Source organism: Notolabrus celidotus, chromosome 2 (genome assembly GCF_009762535.1).
Source record: "Notolabrus celidotus isolate fNotCel1 chromosome 2, fNotCel1.pri, whole genome shotgun sequence".
Lineage (NCBI taxonomy): Eukaryota > Metazoa > Chordata > Actinopteri > Labriformes > Labridae > Notolabrus > Notolabrus celidotus.
In genome coordinates, this window is record NC_048273.1 from 32,418,048 (window position 1) to 32,438,057 (window position 20,010).

At 39.0% G+C, this 20,010-nt stretch overlaps 1 protein-coding gene across 1 annotated transcript in view; it reads left to right on the forward strand.

Annotated features, from left to right (window-relative positions):
• The window catches only part of nlgn1 (neuroligin 1), a 529,881-nt gene that overhangs the window by 288,273 nt on the left and 221,598 nt on the right, over positions 1-20,010 (forward strand). The window contains exons 5-6 of the mRNA XM_034710260.1: positions 2,736-2,795; positions 17,771-17,923. Coding sequence (XP_034566151.1) covers positions 2,736-2,795; positions 17,771-17,923 — 213 coding nt within the window. The remainder of the gene's footprint in view (positions 1-2,735; positions 2,796-17,770; positions 17,924-20,010) is intronic.

Sequence of the window (20,010 nt, forward strand, 5' to 3'; positions counted from 1 at the left end):
AAAGAAAAACTAGTCATGGGAGAATGTCATAGAACAAAAACACAAGCATCAACTTTGGTCTACCTTGTTGTTCCTGTCAGTAGTTTGTCTCAAAGATTAAACCAATAAGAAGAGGCATCCAGTGCCAACGTCAGATTCTCAGATAAATTATGCATTATCATAAATCCCTTGGTGACAAAAAAATATAAGCTATTATGATATCACAGCCAGAATCTATTGTTTTTTTTCCATACAATGAATGGATGTGTTGTGATAAGAAAAGTGTCTTGCTCAACACTAACAAATTGGAATTCAAAGAAAAGGTATCATAAGATCAACATATAATGTTTTCTTAAGATGAAAATTTAAAAGACCACATTAGAGATCTAATATAAGGCATCATGTTTCAATATGCAGTTACAGATTCAGTGTCGGCATGCTGTAATGTTCCATCCTCCTATACAATGTTTTCAATAAAAAGGAAAACTTATTTATAAAAGGATTTCTTTGAAAAGACTGAGGTAGAGAGTTTAATATGCAAAAAGTCATGGCAGAAAAAATACATGTAATTCAATGTGTGTTATATGCATAATTTCAGAGCCTTCTATCACCCTGCAATATCTATGCTAACAGGCTAACATGAATCTTGAACAATTCTGTATTGCTTTGACAGTGATCTCTCTGTGCACAGACTCTATAAACAGGTAACACATCCCTAGACAGCAGGCGCTCTGTGTTTCTAAGACATTTTCACATTTTTAAAAGAAGCGATTCTGGTGTCTTGGTGCTTATTCAGCACATAGAAAGCCCAAGTCAGCTCTTGCTTATCAAATTGCTTGTCAGATTCACAAAAGAGAGCTGGGAGACTGCTGTAGGACAGAACGATATGCAGGCGGCCGGCTTCCTCTTTAAAGTCGCTGCAGAGGAATGGTTGGACCTGAAATAAACCAGAGGGATGGTGAATGATGGAGGAATTATTACTCATCAGCATGAGCCACTGACTAAAAGTATACCGGACCTTTCAAGTGTTTCATCAGCCATCCTTTATTCAATACTCAGATGTGTTCAGACCAACACAGTCATTGCACTTTTTATTTTGCTTGATTTTCAGAGCGATACACAGCTTTCCCTCAGAAAGCGCCTTTAGCTTTTGTCATGCTGAAACTGGCTGCTGTATCAGTTTGAGAAAGTGAGAGATCTGAAGAAGATTTACATAAAAATGTTGGCTGTTTTATTTCTGTGGCTAATGACGGTAGTTGAAAGGATAAAAGCGGTCATTTCCTCATCAGGGATATTCCAAGCCTTGTGGCATTACATGGTGAATGTTATGTGAAAGTGTGAATGTGACTGCTATATAACTCTGTGTGTGTGTATGTGTGTGTGTGTGTGTGTGTGTGTGTGTGTGTGTGTGTGTGTGTGTGTGTGTGTGTGTGTGTGTGTGTGTGTGTGTGTGTGTGTGTGTGTGATGGCTTTAGCACTGCTCATATATTATTCAGATGTTCTGTCTGTCATGCACCCTGCTGGCATACCTTGTTATGCTGCATGTTTTCAGATCTGTTCTAGCTTTGTGTGTTTCTCTTCGGGTGTTCTTTGTGTGCAGGTTTTGTGTGTGTATATGTGTGTATGTTATTCTTTGTTAATTTTGTTGAAACTGGCATGTGTGTATGTGTGTTTCCTTATATACAATGTACATGTATTAAAATGATGATTTCTTGGTTAAGGAGGTAGCTGACAACTCCCCCTGTTAAATATTCTACAAGTGCTCAGTTGCTTTTAAGCTGTCTGAAAGTTGTTTCACAATTTGGGCATAGAATTGATGCCACTCATTTCCAATTAACAAGTTCATGGTCACATGTGGCAGCTAGTTAGCTTGGCTTATCGTATAAACTAATAACCATTGGAAAAAGCTAGCTTGACTTTGTTGAGCAAAGCTAACTGTTCAATTTACTTCAGTTTGGATACAGTAACTTCCAGGAATTTTGCCATCGGTTTGCTGTTTTCCCTTCCTTTAGTCTTTTTGATATGCTAAGCTAAGCTAACATGCCATGATTGACATACTTCTTTTTCATGAAGCTAATGTCTTTGCATTCTGTGTTAGCATGTTGCAGCATCTTATGTCATTTTCTAAAAAGTGGATCATGATGTAGTTCATATCACCAAAGTGATGACAAAAGAAAAAAACAAAACATCTTTGTTTCATGTTTGTGTGTGAGTGTTAATACACGCATACACACACATGAAAGGCATACTAAAAATACAGCAGGGGGGAGTTTGTCACATACTTCAATTAAGTACTTTGTTCTTCAAAATGTTTCTTCTTTTTTAGCCTCTGCCTTTTTCTTTGCTCCTGTGATGGTTCACAAATGTTAACAAAATGCCTCTGATATGTATATTTGATGCTTGTGTATGCACTGTTTCAAAAAGGTTTATATCTTTTGATCCTAAGAGGTTCATCCTCAGTTAAATCTTCATTTTCAACAGAGAACTAATATTTTTTCGCCTCTTTTTTTAAAAAGCCCTTCTTTTCTTGCTCCTTAATTTTCTTAAATGCATATACAGTGAAGTCCTACTGTAAACATGTGAAGTGGACGTTGTGGTACCAAGTGTCTTTTTCAGTGTGAAGATTTTTCCAACAAAGGGGCTATAGAAACATTAATTATTGAAATACATTCTTATCTTTTGAGAGCATCTTTTGAAAGCTTTGTGTGTTCTTGATCACCCTGTTTTCCTCCATCTTCTCCTTCTTGGTCCTATAGGTCCCCTTACAAAGAAACACACTGATGATTTAAGTGATAGTGACCGCACGGACGACGAAGGTATTTTTTTCCTCGATGCCAAACTGATTTGCATGACAAGGGAATCCAAACTTACCCTTCCTCCTCCAATTTTTATCTTCTTTGATTTTCTTAAATTTCTTGTCCTTTTTTTGAAAGTGATGGACATTTTCTTTTTGCTCTTTACTCGTAAACTCTCTTTTTGGGCTGGATGTGTTTTGTCCTTCTCAGCTTGGTGTCTAAAGTTTACATGTCTTCCACCATTCTTTGATATCAATACTCTAACATAGATTCTCTGCTTGGATTTGCTGTTTTCTTTACCTTTTTTGTTCCTTTTCTATGTTGCATCCCACCAGCAGATCAAGTGACTATTAACCCTAAAGCTAGCTCTTAACACATTATTGCATGTTTTTCCTTTGAATTCGTCTTGTTTATAAAATAAGATCATGTTTAAGAAACCAAGTCCTGGCCCACTGGCTTGCACCTCTACTAACAATTAGCCCTGTTAACGTTTTGGGCGTCAAACCAAAGACCTCAGCACATGATGAGCCTGACAAGACCTGAAAATACCGAAGAAAATAAGAGTGAGCATCTCTCTCAGCCATGGTTGCTGCAAATGTGTGTGGGTTGTTATCTCCCTTGGCATGGTTTCCTCTCCTACAGGGCAAAGTCAGAGCTAATTTACTGCACACCAGTATGTGAAGCTAACTTCCTGGTCAGCCACCCGCAGTGGCTGTTGGATTCAGAATCTGAGTCCCAGGCTGCCAAATGAGTTGTTCTGTAGCTGCATTGAATGTGGATTGGCTTGCAGACGCGACAGACTTGGCAGCACTAACATAAGCCAGCATTTGGGTGGAGATGATTTCAAGTGACATTACTGTCATTATGGTTTTAAGTGATCATTTGGGCTCTACATTTTAATGCTTTTTTACAGAACACACAATCAAAACAGCGTATAAATACTGTCTTTCTATTGCATGTCAATTTCCATGGCCAGCTCGTGAAGCCTCTGGCAATGCCATGAATTTTCAATTGTGAGGACTGCTAACACAGCAGATTGTAATTTTAATTTTAAAAGCAACTCTGACAGACAGTAGAGGCAGACATAATCGTATCAAATGAGTTAAATCCTCATAAAAAAGAGCTTCTGTGAGTAACAGACTGAAGCCTGAAGTGGAGGGAGGATGGAGCTAATATTGTCATGTCTTATCATGTTAGGGACGGCTACCGTAGTTCATTTGTTCAATTTAATGCAGATACAGAAGCCTGTAGCAGTGTTGGAGATTTATTCAGTTATCCCTTTTCCTTTCCAACAACATTACTGTCAAGAATAACGTCATGGTTCATTCACAACCTCAGATGAATTGAATTTGTAATACAATATAAACTCCACAAAAATCTAAATTCAACTCAAGGAAAAAGCCTTAAAGTGTAAACAAAGAGTGTATTAAATTCACAGTGATGTAAACAGACACAGTGAAATAATGAACATAGTCTGAGTAGATATTTAAAACACCATGAATCGTAGGTACAATAAAAGGAAAACAAATCAATCACTGATATTGGCTTATTTTATTACCCAGCTTCTTTACTGATCACCCAGCTGTGTCAAATCCTTTGTTCTCATTGGTCAAAACCCCCAGGACAATGGTAATTAATTCTGAATAGCAAGATTGGTTCCAAGGATTGCCAGATGACAAACGTCATAGCAAATCAATCCAGATAAGAAGTCCGGCACAGTTATGTGGCTTATGATTTCACTAGTTGACAACGTGGCAAAAAACGTTAGCATCAGATAGCACAAGTAAACAACATGATAAAAGGATAATTTCATTTGATCTTTAAATAATTAGATCACAAACATTAGAATATTGGCTAACCAGTCACCAGCAGCAAAAATACTGAGGTTTTTTTTTTAAGTTGCATAAACAGATCATTTTTAAATCAATCAAATTATCTTCAAATAATGACTAAGTGTCTACGTGTTCGTATCTGTGTCTAGAAGATAATGTATGGTGAGCAGGTAGATGTATGTAATAGAATCCCAACAAGACCCCTGAGACAGGGAGAGACAAGACCCCTTAACGTAAGCATCTTGTCTTACCCGACCAGGGCTCTACTTCATATAACCACCCACTCAATATGCATTATCCCTACTTTATTAATGCTATGTATAATCTAAATATATTATTTAAATAACAGCTGTGAAAAACATTTTTGAGTTCATAGTTCAGGATTCTCATTTGGCATGTACTTTATTATTATTATTATTATTATTATTATTATTATTATTATTATTATTATTATTATTATTATTATTATTATCATTTATATAATTAAGTAAAAGTAAGGGATAATGTATAGTTAGCAGGTAGTTATGTGGAATAGAATCCCAACAGGGTGAGACAAGACCCTGACGCAAAGTGGACGTTGGAAAAAAACACATTGATTGAAAGATAATTTTATTTATTAAAAATGATTCATGTTGACAGTTTTAAAAAAATAGTCCCAGTGATTCCATTGCAATTGGCGATGGATTCTTCTCTGCCTGTTGCGGTCGATTTAACATGAAACTGTCCTCATTCAGCTCTCCTCCTTCTCAGAGCTCCGCGGTGCACACACCTTGAAAAGTAAACAAAGTCACAACTTTGAACCCTGCTGCTATAATCACCACGTAGAGATTGTTAACCTAAAGTTTTACTCACCTGCTCTGCTCATTGCTCAGATTGCTGGACAGGATACAATGTGAAAATGTCCGTAGCCTGCCGATTTACAAACTAACTTATTAGCCACATTGTTTTGATGCGAATGGAAGCTAATGGTTTTACCTCGCCTTACAGTCTGTCCACAAGGAGAAGCAAAATGGGCTGGAGCTCCTTTCGGCACATTGATATGACATGACGTGTGATCAGTTTGCCTCTGGCATTACTCATTTTAGTGAAAGTTAACAACCACTGTCAAAGGGTTTTGACCAATCAGAATCAAGCATCTTACACAACGGGAAGATCAGTAAGAAAGCCGGCTAATAAGATCAAATTAAAGTAGAGCTGAATGTATGTTATTAAATGCAAATGGAAAAACCTTCCACCAGTGATAAAAAAGACACAATCTACGCTATTCCCTGTATATGTGCTCTGATACTCCTCATCCACGCTCACTTAGGTTCAACTCTATCTAGCATCTATTTTCCCATCAGTTCTGCCTCTATGAAATACTTCTGTTTCTGTCAGTGTAAATTAACCTCCGTCTAAAAGCCCAACCTGTGATACTGACCTAACACACCAAGATCTGTAACCTGATTCAGTCAAACTCACAAAATGTCTGGAGCTATATCATGTGGCATTATGAAGCTGTCTGCTCCTCACGTGACTAAAAACATTAGAGGATAAAAGGTACAATGCAATACAGTGTCATTAATGTTCTCACAAAGAGTTTTGTTTTAAAGGCATTACATCCTCAGAGAATTTGGGACATACTAATGAGCAGGAATACTTCTGGGATTTACAGGATGCACTGCATTGAGTATAAGGTTTCAACATTGTAATTTCTCCTCCAGATATTTAAATTAAGGGTTATTTGAAACCTAAAATAGTGTGCTGGAAATCTATTCAACTCAATAACACACACACAAAAAAAATCCGTAGCGTATTTGCCATAAACAAGCAGCCCTTTGAAAAGTCATATTAAGAATAAAAAATGTCCTTGATAAAACCCTGAGATAGATTCGTATCCCCTCAAGGCTTCTGCAGTGCAACTTTAATGACAGGCAGAAAGTCTTAATAAGGCACCTCTACTGTATAATGTGACGAAGTAAACAGCAATTACATCCAAATAAGACTCACAACCATCCGGATCCCTTTGATCCATGCCTTTTACGCTGTTTTTCCAAGAGCTCCCATACGCACACACTCACACAGACAGTCACACACACACATACATACACACCAATAAGATTAGAGAGAGTCACACAGCTCACACAGATCTATTCAATGAAATCCCAGCAAGCTTCAAGTATTATCTCGATAAAGGATGCGGGGCAGGCAACTAATCCATTTTAATAAAGAGAAAAATATGTTTCAGAACACACACATACACACTCACTCACACACACACACACACACACACACACACACACACACACACACACACACACACACACACACACACACAGACGCTCTGAACCCCATTCAGGCTGACTCTGATCAACTCGTATCCCCTGCAGCCATTCTCAAAGCTCTTAACCTTTGACCATTTGTCCCCTCGAAGATGTTAACTGAATGCGGACATTCCCTAACCTCCCCACCCCTCCCACTCAGCAAATCTTGGATTTTACAATCTCTTTATACTCAGTAAAGCTGGTGTCTGTAATCCTTTTGTGCTGGGAATAGAGATGTAAACAGGAAAGTCCCTGAGAGCTTCGGATTTGTTCGAAGCACCGTTTTCTTTCTTTTCTTTTTTTTTTACGGTTAATGTTGCTGGAGTGGTTAAGGGTGGGTATACAGAAGTGGAGTTGCCATGAATGGCCATATCTACAAGCCTCTTATGGGGCCCCTGGTACCCTATATAAAGTATTATACAGCAATACCTGTGAGATATTAATCTTCCAATACACTATGGATATATTACTTTGAGTGTGGAGGGCACAGGGATATGGATTTTGCTGACAGCATGAGGACAATCCTAGCAGAGGAAAGGATGATAAAAGATAGACTGGGGAATGTGTTACCTTGTCACAGAGGCCACAGCGTGTGACATTTCAGAACTAACTCTTTGGGATGCTTGCCCCAAACACTAAGTTCTTTAGAAGCACTATACCCCAACATCTCCGAATAGACAGTGCAGAGATTAATATGTGATTATCAGCATGAACGTTCAATATGACCACTGAAGGAAATACAAAACCTAAAGCCTGGTTAACACAAATGGACAAACAAATGGAGAGACCCCACACAGCGACGAGTAATGACAGATTTAAAGGTTTCTTTCTCATAGTATTTGAAATGCAACACTATGGCTGACACAGCACACCACACAATGACAGATTCCATTCACAAACAACCAGTCCCCACTCTCAAAACTGGGAATTTCCCAAAATATCTCAGACAATGGAACAGTTGTCAACCTAAATGTTGCTAGCTGCTTAGCTACCTCTTAAGGCACTTTCTGATCCACTCATCTCCTTGGTAGAACTCAGTTAGCTGGTTGCTCACCATTACCACTTCAGAGCTCACATCACACCCATTGTTCAGCACCTTCACTGGCCCCCCCATCAATATCCTGCTCATCACCTATGAAGCCCTCAATAAACTTGCCACATCCTACCTGACCGACCTCCTCAAATGCCACTCCCCATCTCGCCATCTCAGATCATCAGATGCCAACCTCTTGTCCCCCTTCAACAAGACCAAGCACCGCACTGTGTGGGACAGAGCTTTTCCCATCGCTGTCCCAACTTTCTGGAACTCTCTCCCTCCAAATATAAGCACTTTTGGCTCACATGTCTAATTCAACAATCCACTTAAAACCTACGTCTTCATAAAAGCCCACAACAGGTCTAGTCTTACCCTATCCCTGATATGTCTTTTGGTCTTATCTGTTTTACACACTATGTCAAGCATCTTTGGGTATCTGGAAAAGGGCTATATAAGTCCTTTTCATTATTATCCTTAATTATTACTATTAATCATGGTATAATCTGGCAAGAAAATCTTAAGAATCCTCAAAGATGCTGACTTTTGCAGAGGGGAGAAATTGGGCCCAAAAACATCCAGTTATACGGTGGCCAACAAGGGAAGGGAAGACGACCTGCAATGCCTTGAACGATCTTCATTAGCGTCAACATGCTGCAAATGCATAAACTATGCCAATTCAGAAACGTGCGAAAGTCCAATACATACAAAACAGATGAAACACAGTCTAAATGAAAACAGTGCAATGCAAAAAGACTACATAACTGCAACAACAGCAAATGTGCTTTAAATACTCAAATGATGCTAAATCCAAAACACAAAATCAGAAAACACCTGAAAAAGATAAATGCTACAAGTCAAGACTTCTACATGCAAGTATTCCTGACACTTAATGTATCATTTAGAAACCAATGTTGGCTTTATGCAGCACATGTTTTCATTTGCAGTGTTTCAGCTGTTCGATTGTTTTAGACTTTTAGATGGGTTTTTAGATTTTGAATTGTTTCTGCATTTGCAGCCTTTTTCCCTGAATGAAGATCATTTGAGTCAGTGCGGGTGATCCTCCCTTGTTGTCCATCGTACCATTATCATGTAGAGCGTACCCTGCTAAATCACCAGCCAATGCTAAACCAAAACAAAAAGGGTTAATTGCTGGGAGCAAATTGAACTCCAAAAAAAATATGAAGTCAAGTAAGACAATTAAGAAGGAAAGAAACACAAAAAACCTGACCTATTTACTTGATTTCCTCATAAGAAAGCAGCAAGTCTTCTCCAAAATAATACTGGGTTGTTTTAGAAATCAAAACAACCCATGAACAGTTTTATAAAATATTCATACAGCAAATAGAATCTTTAAAACCAACAATAAATATTGCCACCGGTATTACAAACTAATTCTGTTTCATTCTATCAGAGCTAATATGATGCAAGCCATTGACCGTTCAGATATCAGTTCCCCGGAGACTGCTAACGAAAATTTGTGGTATGCACTTTTAAAAAAGTGACATACAAATCAAAATGCCATGTTTTACACATCACTGAGATAAAGCAGTTCCGTTACAGTATAGTCTACACAATCAAAATATCAAATAAAGTATCACTGTGGTCCCTGTGGTCCCTGCAATAAGGGAACATACACTGGCATACGCTGTCGATTAACATGATGAATAACATTTGTAAATTTGATATCAGCAGTAATCCGAAATTGTGCATCCCTCCAAAGAAATTCAATGACAGCCTATATGAGAAAACACGACAAAACAGTGCATTAGTATGACATAAATTCCTACTTCTGAAATGATCAGCTCCTATTTCCCATCATTATGTCAAAATGTGCTGCTAAGATAATATTCATATGGCAGAAGTAAATATGGCATCAAATCTTTATGTCATGCCACTTCCCATATGCCAGTGGGTGTGTGCTCTAATGAGCAACATCAGCACAGCTGCACTGATTACACAGGAGTATTTCCTCTGAAAGCATTTGAATCACTGTTTACCACTGGGTCTCATTTTGATTCTTGTTCCTCTTGCCCAGAGTCCCCATGGCTTTGCTCCCAGCAGCCAAAGATGAAAAAAACACCCTGCACCTTGTGTCTGCAGTTGGTTTGATAAGTCCTCCACACTGGCAGAGAGAGAGGATACCAAAGTTGTTGCAACAGCCCCGGGGCATCTCTCAGGGTTTGCTCAGAGAAACCTAAAGTACCTTAGTCTCTTTGATCATAACCTCATCCTGAAGCAAGCACTGATCTGCTCTATGTTGGCACGGCACCTATCCTCCGACAAACTCCTCCTTCACCTGCACTCATCTCTGGAAAGAGTGGATGGTCAAATCACTACAAGATTGCATCTCATTTAAGCTCCTCTAAAAGCAAGCTTTAATCTTGCTGCTCACTGTGGAAGAAACCCTAGAGGACGGAGTGATGTTCCTACATGTTTCAAACATCTAGACTAAAATCCTTTTGACTTACTTTGGACAGAAGGATGAAAGGATGTATCGATGTTACAAATAATCATCTCCAGAAAGGATATTCCGGTTATCAGTCCAAACACTCCATTACCTCACACACAGTACTTGAATCATGAAAAGAGATTAAATTTGCAATCAGCTGAATGAGGATTAATTGATAAATTGGAGGAATGTAAAGAGAGACTGGGGTTTAGAGGATCTTATTTGGCTTTGAGTCTTGGAGTGGCAGCCAAAGGAGGGTGCCAGGAAATCAAACTGAGAGCGAGCGGGTTTTGCATAAACTTAAAACCTCAAGGAACACTGTGTTCAGTAAACACCCGGGTGAAGCGCGTATGAGCCAGTAAATCCAGGTAAACTCAGGTAAATCCATCAAATGCTCAAACACGGCCAAAACAATCTTTTCCTAACCTCACCTCATTACCGCTGACCTTCAGTTCAAAGCGTAGCAAGAAGAGGCTGCAGCAGAAATTAATGCATTCATGTAATACTTGAGAGCACTTGCACACACACAAACAGTGTAATATTATAAAGCTCCAACAAAGAGGGTATGGATATGAAAACTCAGCCGGCTCTCCTTCCCAACTTTTCAAATAAGGAAGCTTTGACACAGGCTGCGTTTTCAGAATGCAGTACTGAGCAGGACCACTGGGCAGCTGGAGTCGTGAGACCAAGGTTTTCCCGCAGTAGGTACTAAATCAACGATTATCCGACTCCAGGCCTGGCTTCGCTCATCATGACGGTTTGTTATTGTAGTTAAGTGAAATACGATCTGAGTGTTTTATTCTGAAAATTAACCAGATGTTTTCTCTTCTTTTGTTGCCTTACTTCCTGTCCCGCTTGATCTGATCTGTTGATATTGATGCATCGTGCTCCTGCATCTGTCAAAAATAGTCCTCTTACATATCTGCTCTGGAAGCCCCTGGAGAGCCTTCGGCGTGCCTGATCAGCAATGCACTCAGAATGGCAACTGAGTGGATCCAGAGGAAGTTAATACATTGACTAGAATATAAACCTATCGATCCCCCTGCCTGACAGATTGGAGACCGACCGGACATGGATCTGGTAAACAATTTTTATTTGTGCACCTCAAGCCAACCAAACAACAACTTCAACAATGTGGATCAAAATATGGACTAAAGCAACAACAAGCAATGGGAAGCAAAGATGTTTGGTTAAGACGGTCAGCAGCCGCTTCACACCATGTACCTCTGTTTGTTATGGTACTTATCATTTAAAGCTAGTGTTGATTTTGAGCCAAATTATTGTTATCATAACCTCTGTTGCCTCCGTGTTTTTAACCAAATGTATTAAACCTGCAACCGTTCCCCGAAATGTACCATGTTATAAGTGTTGTCCTACTCTTTAGTTTATTTGTCTAACTCCCAAATTCTACCGGATTCGTGTCCAGTCCAGGTCCGCTCCATCATGGCATTGGAGCTGAGCTTGGTTTCAATTCTAGTCAATGTGTTAACTTCCACTGGCTCCACTCCGTTGCATTCCAGCTGTGTTCATATTCTGCATGCCAGAGCCCTCTGTAGCTGATACGTTAGACTTATATTATTGCCGGCTGCCAAAGCACAACGCAAGAAACAGCACAGAGCAGATGGAGCGGAACGGGAAGTCAGGTGCCAAAACAAAATTGAAACATCTGGTTAGTTTTCAGAATGAAACACTCCATGTTATTGTCAGATTGTCATGATAAGTGGAAATAACAGGTTAGAGGTTTCCGGAGGCCATCGAGACAACATGGATAAGGAAAGGCGGCAGATATTTGTTGATTCAGTAATTACTGCAGGAAAACCTTGGTCTCGTGTCTCCAGCTATCGAGAGATCCTGCTCCGTGCTGCGTTCTGAAAGCGCAGCCAGTGGGAGCTAACGATCAAAAGAGCACCAATCCATACCATGGAGCGGAGCAAACACAGACCATAAACGGATCTGTGAAAGTCTGGGGTAACTGAACTTTGCTTATTTATACTTTCTAACCTGATGCTTTCCTTGCACGTACAAAATGTAAGACTACTGGTTCCCTGGATTGCCATATCTCAAAGCAAATGGCCTCAAGCTGCCTCATTTGAGAAGTTGTAAAATGAGAGTAAGTTGCAGAAACCATGCATCTCAGGTTTACTTAAAGGAAAATAAAGATGATGTGAGATCCCAGGTGCAAATTAAAATCAACATTTAATATCTTTAATCAAATGATACCTCTTTCTCCCACTCATAATCATCATCACAATCATTATTATCATTCTATAGCAATTAGAATCATGAAGAATCATAGTCATTATCAAGCTGCTTACATTAATTACTGTCATTGTAACTTCATTATCACGGTCATATCTGTCATCATTGTCATTGATTATCATTAAACCCTCAGAGTTGATTTAGCATTCACATCACAGTCAGTTTCCATGATCAGCACTACCACTGGCATGGTTTCCTCCACCGCTGCTGTCATCACCATCACATCAACATTACCCTCATTAAATTTACACCATATCATGGACAACATCATAACAGTCCTCACCATTACCCTATCATTTGTGCCTTTTGTCTTTCCTCCTCTCCTTTTGTCAGGCTTCACACATGCAGCAACTGCACTGTGAGTAACACAGAAACACACACACCCTCACCATTATCCCCTGACCTTTTTTGTCAGAAGTTTCTGGAAGCCCTCCAAGGAGAGTTATGATGTGCTGCTACAATGAAGCCACTGCCTGCTGCGACAGAGGAAGCAGAACTACTAGGAAAAAAACACTACAAAGGACAGAGAATGATAGAAGTGATGTAATGAGTGCTGCACGGAGGGAAACAGGAAAGGACAAACAGTGTGTGCACTCAAACAAAACCACACACACATAGAAAAAAAGAGACAGCATTTTACCTAGATGTGCCTCATTTTCATATCCCGCTAGATTTTTGTCTTCTTTTACCCCATTTCCTTTTGCCAATTGAGCTTTTTTTTCTGAGTCTGTATCTTTTTATATCCCATGTTGGGGAGAAAACATTTTCTGCAGTTTCAGGATACATAGACACACTGCAATATCAATACCCCACTCCGATTTCTGCATTATATTTCCTCAGCTAGGTTTTATCTGCTACCTGTCCTCAAGCAAAAAGTAAAATGGAGGATCAAACCACAAGAGTAAAACACATAAAACTACAAAAAGTTAAAAAGTCATAGTTTTATTTTAAAAAGATAACGATGTACAGTAATCAGTACGGTAGCACTTTGAGATTTACTTTAAATATAAAGTGCATTACAAATAAAATGTATTGTTATTACTGTGATAAGGCACTCTAAAGGCTGATTCATACTTCTGCGTCTCCCCTACGCAGCAGGGGCTGACGCGGACATGAGCCCCACATACTTGTGCGTCGGTGTGTCCGTGTCGCGCCGCAATTCTCCGCCGAAATGCTTGAGGACAGTGCGGTCTCTCTGATAGCCGGCCGCCTGCTTCCGGTCCCGCTACGATCTCTGTTTACTTTTCCACAGAGTTTCAGAGCGTGTTATGTTAATCTACAGCTGATACATGTTGCTGTTTATCACACAGACATGATTACATGAAGAATAGAGAGGAGGAGATGAAATACACGGCCGATGTGCGGCTGATGTCCGGGATCCCGGAAGTGCTGTAAATGCGGGAAAGACAAAGCTGCCGAGCGGACCAATCACAGAGCTTGCGGTCCGCGTCGGCTATACGGGGAGTTACATTTTGGAGGAGGTGCACGTCAGCTACGTGCGTAGGCCTAGGCGTAGGTACGGGAGCTACGCGGACCCCCGGCGTAGGGTACGCCGTTGATTCAACGCAGAAGTATAAATCAGCCTTAAGGGTTCACTTTGACACAAGTTAAAAGCAAAATACAATGCTTTCACACAGCGACTATACTTTACCTGCGAACCAGGTAAGTCAGAACCAGGGCGGGAAGCTCAGTGCTGTCACCAAAAGGACAATGGACCTCATTCACCAACATATCTGTAAAAGAAATGTGTTCCACTTTATGCATTTTTTTAAGAGGAGGCAGAGATTACTAAAGTTTACTCATGTTGGATTCATTCATTGCTAAGAACAAAATCTAAGAATGCTAAAGAACTCTCTTACACACATTTGATGATTTACTAGAGGAAGTATGTTGGGTATGAAATTTTCGCTCAAGCGGCAACTTCTTGTCTTGAGAAATTGAGCCAATGCAGAAATGCAAAAAAATTGAAGTTCTGGAAGTGTCCACTTGAGGCTGGCTGCATAAAAACCACATGCATGCCTATTAAAAACAACAACTACAACAAAAACATATTTAAAACTTACGACACATACTATATGTGCGCTGAATTGTTTTACAACTAATTATTTCTGAAGATACTGAAATAACAAGGGTTGCAAAAGCAGGGTCATACTGTAGCTGTAGTCGCGGCTCAACTCTACTTCCCCGCTTTTGTTAGGTTGAGTCAGCATTTTCAATATGGCGACTGCCGATGATGGATTTATACAGTCTATAGTTTCCCTTCACTTAGCACCTTGTGTTGATAAAAACAATAAGTATGGTATAATTTAAATGTAGTCAACTTGTATTTCAATCCTGTAAAGTTTGTTCTTGAGTACAAAATGTTAAATTGAGGATACAAAGTAAGTATTTCGGTCAGAATTTCTGGAAGTAGCATAATCAAATTCTGTTTTATTGGCCAGGTATTAGCCTACTAGCATAACATATTTAAAATTAAACTTATATCAAAGCAATATGTACAAGTGAACATAAGACAATAGTACAGGCCTCAATTTAAATGATAATATATGTTGAAAATAAAACATTCACAGCAGTAATAACCTATATTAAAACACAGGTATGCAATGACAAATCTTGCACATGTTCACTTGTTTCACAGCGGCAGTTATAAGAATAAATAAAATCATGTTAATTCCCAAAAAAGAAAGATAAATGGTCAGTGTCTCTCTTCTGTCTCAGGGAATTTTCCCATCATAATTTTTCCCCGAGTCTTTTTGAACAGAGATCTCTTGAGCAGGGATGTATAGTAAGTATTCCATCAGTGCTATTTCAGAATGACTAAAGTAACTTTTACCTGGAGTGCACAATCAGTTTAGATTTTAATTTCATGCCCATTGCCGGTGTCCCTCTACATCTCTGATCAATCCTGTATGATTCACATATGTGCACAAAACACAGCAGTCTCACTTTAACAATGGGAATTTTCTATGCTATTGAGGCAAAACTGGCACAGGCATCAAACTTACAAGGACATGGCATGACATCAATTGTGCAGCTTAAGAACAGTTTCATGAAACTGCCTCAAACTCCTCTTAGAAACCTTTCTCAGAAACCTTCCTGGGAACAAATATAGGAAAGAAAACACAAGTTGTTGGTGAATGAGACCCATTGTTTCCAGTATACGCTTCCTGTGCTCTTTTTTAAGAGGTACATCACAAAGGCCTGAGAATTAAAACAATGTTATTCATTTTATTGCTTACCGGTTGATGAATAACTGAAAATACAACAAACAGTAATACTCCAGAGGGGCATTGAGAAATATATCAAGAGGCATCCTACTTGATTGCCTCTTGAATCTCATATACAGTGCATTTAAGAAGTGGTTTCTGACTTGCACAATAATGAAACTATAATGTTAGCCAGACACTGCTTGAATGTAATGTTTATGTTTGTGTCTTGATAGCAAATACATTTAAATTAAAACCTGATGTTCCTTCATTTAAAACAATGTAGTCTCATTCTATCATTGATTTATCAGAATGAGGTAAAGTGATGACAAATTTCCAGATTCCCTATGTTTATCATACTTGCAGGATGCATGCATCTCAGCTTCCCATCCTGATGTGTGATATCAGAGGAAAAGGGCCACCGTGCGAATATTATAAAGAAAACCACTTTTATGGCAGTGTTTCTGTGATATAGTTCCTTCAGAGTTTAAAAATTTCCCTAAGGTGTTTGCATTATTTCGTCTACCCCCTCGGATTGTGAGTTCTTTAAACGCACTGTGGGAAAACTTTCCGACACAAACACCATCGCTCAGCCTCTCTCACTCCCCTCACAATTCCACATATTTTTATTCTCTTGTCTCGGAGGTAACACTTTTCTGTTTCCCTGCCTGGTTAATTTTTAATTCCGCCAAGGTTTACTGATCTCTCTCTGGACGAGAGTCCCTCAGTGGTAAAACATCAGTGGGATAAATGATGTGAGCTGCTGCATGTACTGATGGAGAAGGTTAGGAAGTAGGATGAAAAGCTTCATCTCAGGGATACAGAAGATGAAAGCAAAACCTTGTTTTGAACGCGGGTTGCAGCATGTTGTTAGATCTCTCCAAGTCTTCTCATCCTTTTTGCTCACAACCAAGCTCCTACTGTGTCAAGGGCTAAAGCTTTAAAATACTCTCTTTCTTTCTTCTGCTCTAATCATCCAGATGTAACACATTTTAATGCAGCTAATTCAGCTCCTCTAAACAAGCCCACCTTTACCCTAACCATTACCTCATATTTGACTGATGCAACTACACATCACACAGAATTGCTAAGACATTTTGTTGCATTGCAACTGTGTTAGTATTATAACACACCCTCCACTGTATATTTCATTTAGCTTGTCATATTAGAGTGTGATTATGGGAATGATTGGTTGGTAATTTAAAAGTTAAATCAACATTTTTTCCTTCACATTTGCACAACCCCTTAAATAATTTCAAAAGGCTAGTGTCCCATTCAGTTTTCTCTTCTATTTAATTTCCCCTGCCGCCGGTAAGGGGTCTCATACATTTATATTCACAAAATCAAGGTGAACGTTCCCCTACAGCGAAACAACTGTGAAGTGCTAACCTGAATTCAAATTAAAGTTTCAATAAAGCATTGCTTTTTCATAAAATCGTCAAACCTAATATGCCATTTTTATGAGATTTTCTTCCACATTAATCACACCAGCTTTTCCTCAACATGACAGCTTAGATTGCCACACTTACATGTTGACAGTCCATTGCCTGGAAGAAAATTAAAACTTGCCACATTAAATATCCTGTTTCATTAACACCTATATGAAATTTAAAATAGCTTAATAAATAAGTAAATAACATTTTGCAATCACCACAAACATGTCATGGCCTTCATGTTGGAAAATAAATGGTTTGACGCCTCAGACTAACAAGGTCTCTGTAAAAAAAAAAAACAACAAGCCAGTGTGCCAAGATTACTCGGTGAAGAAAAATATAATAAAGGGGTGGCCAAAGTCCCCCTAAAAGTATTGAAAATAAATCTATGGTTGTCCCCTTCAATTTGTTATCTAATCAGTCCTACTGCCTTCTCCACCTCCTCCTCTTCCTCCTTTTCCTCCCTTCTTTCCTCCAGACATCAGGGAGAGTGGAAGCCCCAAGCCGGTGATGGTTTTCATCCACGGGGGCTCCTACATGGAAGGAACTGGGAATATGTTTGATGGCAGCATCCTGGCCAGCTATGGAAATGTGATTGTCATAACCGTCAACTACCGGCTGGGCGTCCTAGGTAAGGAACCTGCTGTAGGCTGCGATACACAGGCATTGTTGTTTTATTCTATGTTGTTCTTTATTGATGATTTTGTTAGCTTGACATGTTGGCTCAGGCTGTTGGCACCTTTTTATTTAACTGATCTCTCCCTTTTTGGTGATTCAGTTGATTTGGAATGGAGGTCAGGACTTTTGAGACTTCTGTGTCTGAGTCTTCCTTTATTGGTTAAACGATTAGCTTAGCATGGAGGCTAAAATGATCGGTTTCTTTCTTTCTTTCTTTCTTTCTTTCTTTCTTTCTTTCTTTCTTTCTTTCTTTCTTTCTTTCTTTCTTTCTTTCTTTCTTTCTTTCTTTCTTTCTTTCTTTCTTTCTTTCTTTCTTTCTTTCTTTCTTTCTTTCTTCTGTCCTTCCTTCTTTCCTTCCTTCCATCCTTTATGTCTACCAAGTCCATGCGTTGCTACAAGTATCATTCATTGATTGGTTTAGTTTACTTTGGTTAGCATGGAGGCTAAAACTATTGGCTCTTCCTTCCTTCCTTCCTTCCTTCCTTCCTTCCTTCCTTCCTTCCTTCCTTCCTTCCTTCCTTCCTTCCTTCCTTCCTTCATGTCTACCAAGTCCATGCGTTGCTACAAGTATCATTCATTGATTGGTTTAGTTTACTTTGGTTTGCGTAAGGCTAATAAAAGAAGTCTTGTCTTCATATTAACCTTATTTGGCTTTGCTGCTTTTCAAATTCTTGAAATGAGGTTAGATTATTTTGTTATTTATATTGCTTTTGTCTTGCTTGAAAGTATATTCCTCCCTTGGTTCATTTGACTTATTTTTGGTGTAGTAATTGTGCTAACGCTGGTTGTGTTACTGGATAATTGTTTATTGAATCTGAGTTCCTCACATGGAGTCATTGGTCACTGTGTATTCTAATAACTGATTAAACTGTTTTCTGCATATGATGTAATTTATCACTACTGGGTTTTAATCCTTCATCCTTGATATTCTTTGTTTGACTTCATGGAGTAACAGTGCAAAGATCAAAGAAAAAGGAGACTTGCAAAAATAAGAGTCTCTATTCTTATATTTAGTAGCCTTTAATGAATCATGACAATTTCTTCTCTGATCTTTAGTCTCTTTTTACACAATACGATCTGTTTTTTTCTTACTCTGTCTTATCTTTTCTCATTAGTCTATTACTAATTCCTTCTTCTCTGGTGTATGGCTGTCACTTGCTTCACTCTGATGGCAGGGATATTATAACATATGATGGGAACAAAGGTTTGCTACTTTGGTCCCAAATTAGATTATACTGTCATTTGTTAAGATGTTGTTCTGGATAAAACCAATTCAATTTACATGTTGTTTAAGGTTGCATTTATTCTTCTGTTCTTATTAAACTATAGCAGAGGTAAGACATGGGTTAATATTCGCCTGTCATCTAAGATACAGTTTGTCTGGAGGCGTGTGTGTGTGTGTGTGTGTGTGTGTGTGTGTGTGTGTGTGTGTGTGTGTGTGTGTGTGTGTGTGTGTGTGTGTGTGTGTGTGTGTGTGTGTGTGTGTGTGTGTGTGTGTGTGTGCATAAAGAGGAAAGCTTAAAAGAAAGCCTTTGAGATGCTGATAGCAGAACCTATGTGAAATCCAACATTATTTTTTCTCAGCAGGTGGTCTGCAGTAAGAATGTTTTCCCTCATCAGTTATTCAGGCTCAGATCTCCTTTATGCGACTCATATTTAGTATAAATTGTAGATACTAAACATTAGGAAAGAGCCCAATGTTTTTCTTGCATGGAACATAACACTCTAATATTAAGTCTCCTGTTCGCTAAAAAACAGAACCAAGAAACTTGAGCTAAATAAAAATGTTCCATGCATAGATGCCAGCAGAGCAATAGTGGTTCACGTCTCTTGGAGATATAACTGTCAGTCAGCCGGTGGCTGGATGGACAGCCTCCCTCAGCAACCTTCAAGTGCTGCCAAAACCACAAAAGTGGATATTAAACAAGTGCTCCATCAACTGTAATTACCAATCATTCATTTCTTTTCAATACCCACTTTTCCTTTCCAAGGTCTGGAGCATGCTTTCCCTGTGTGCGGGGGTAACGCATGCATTAAGAG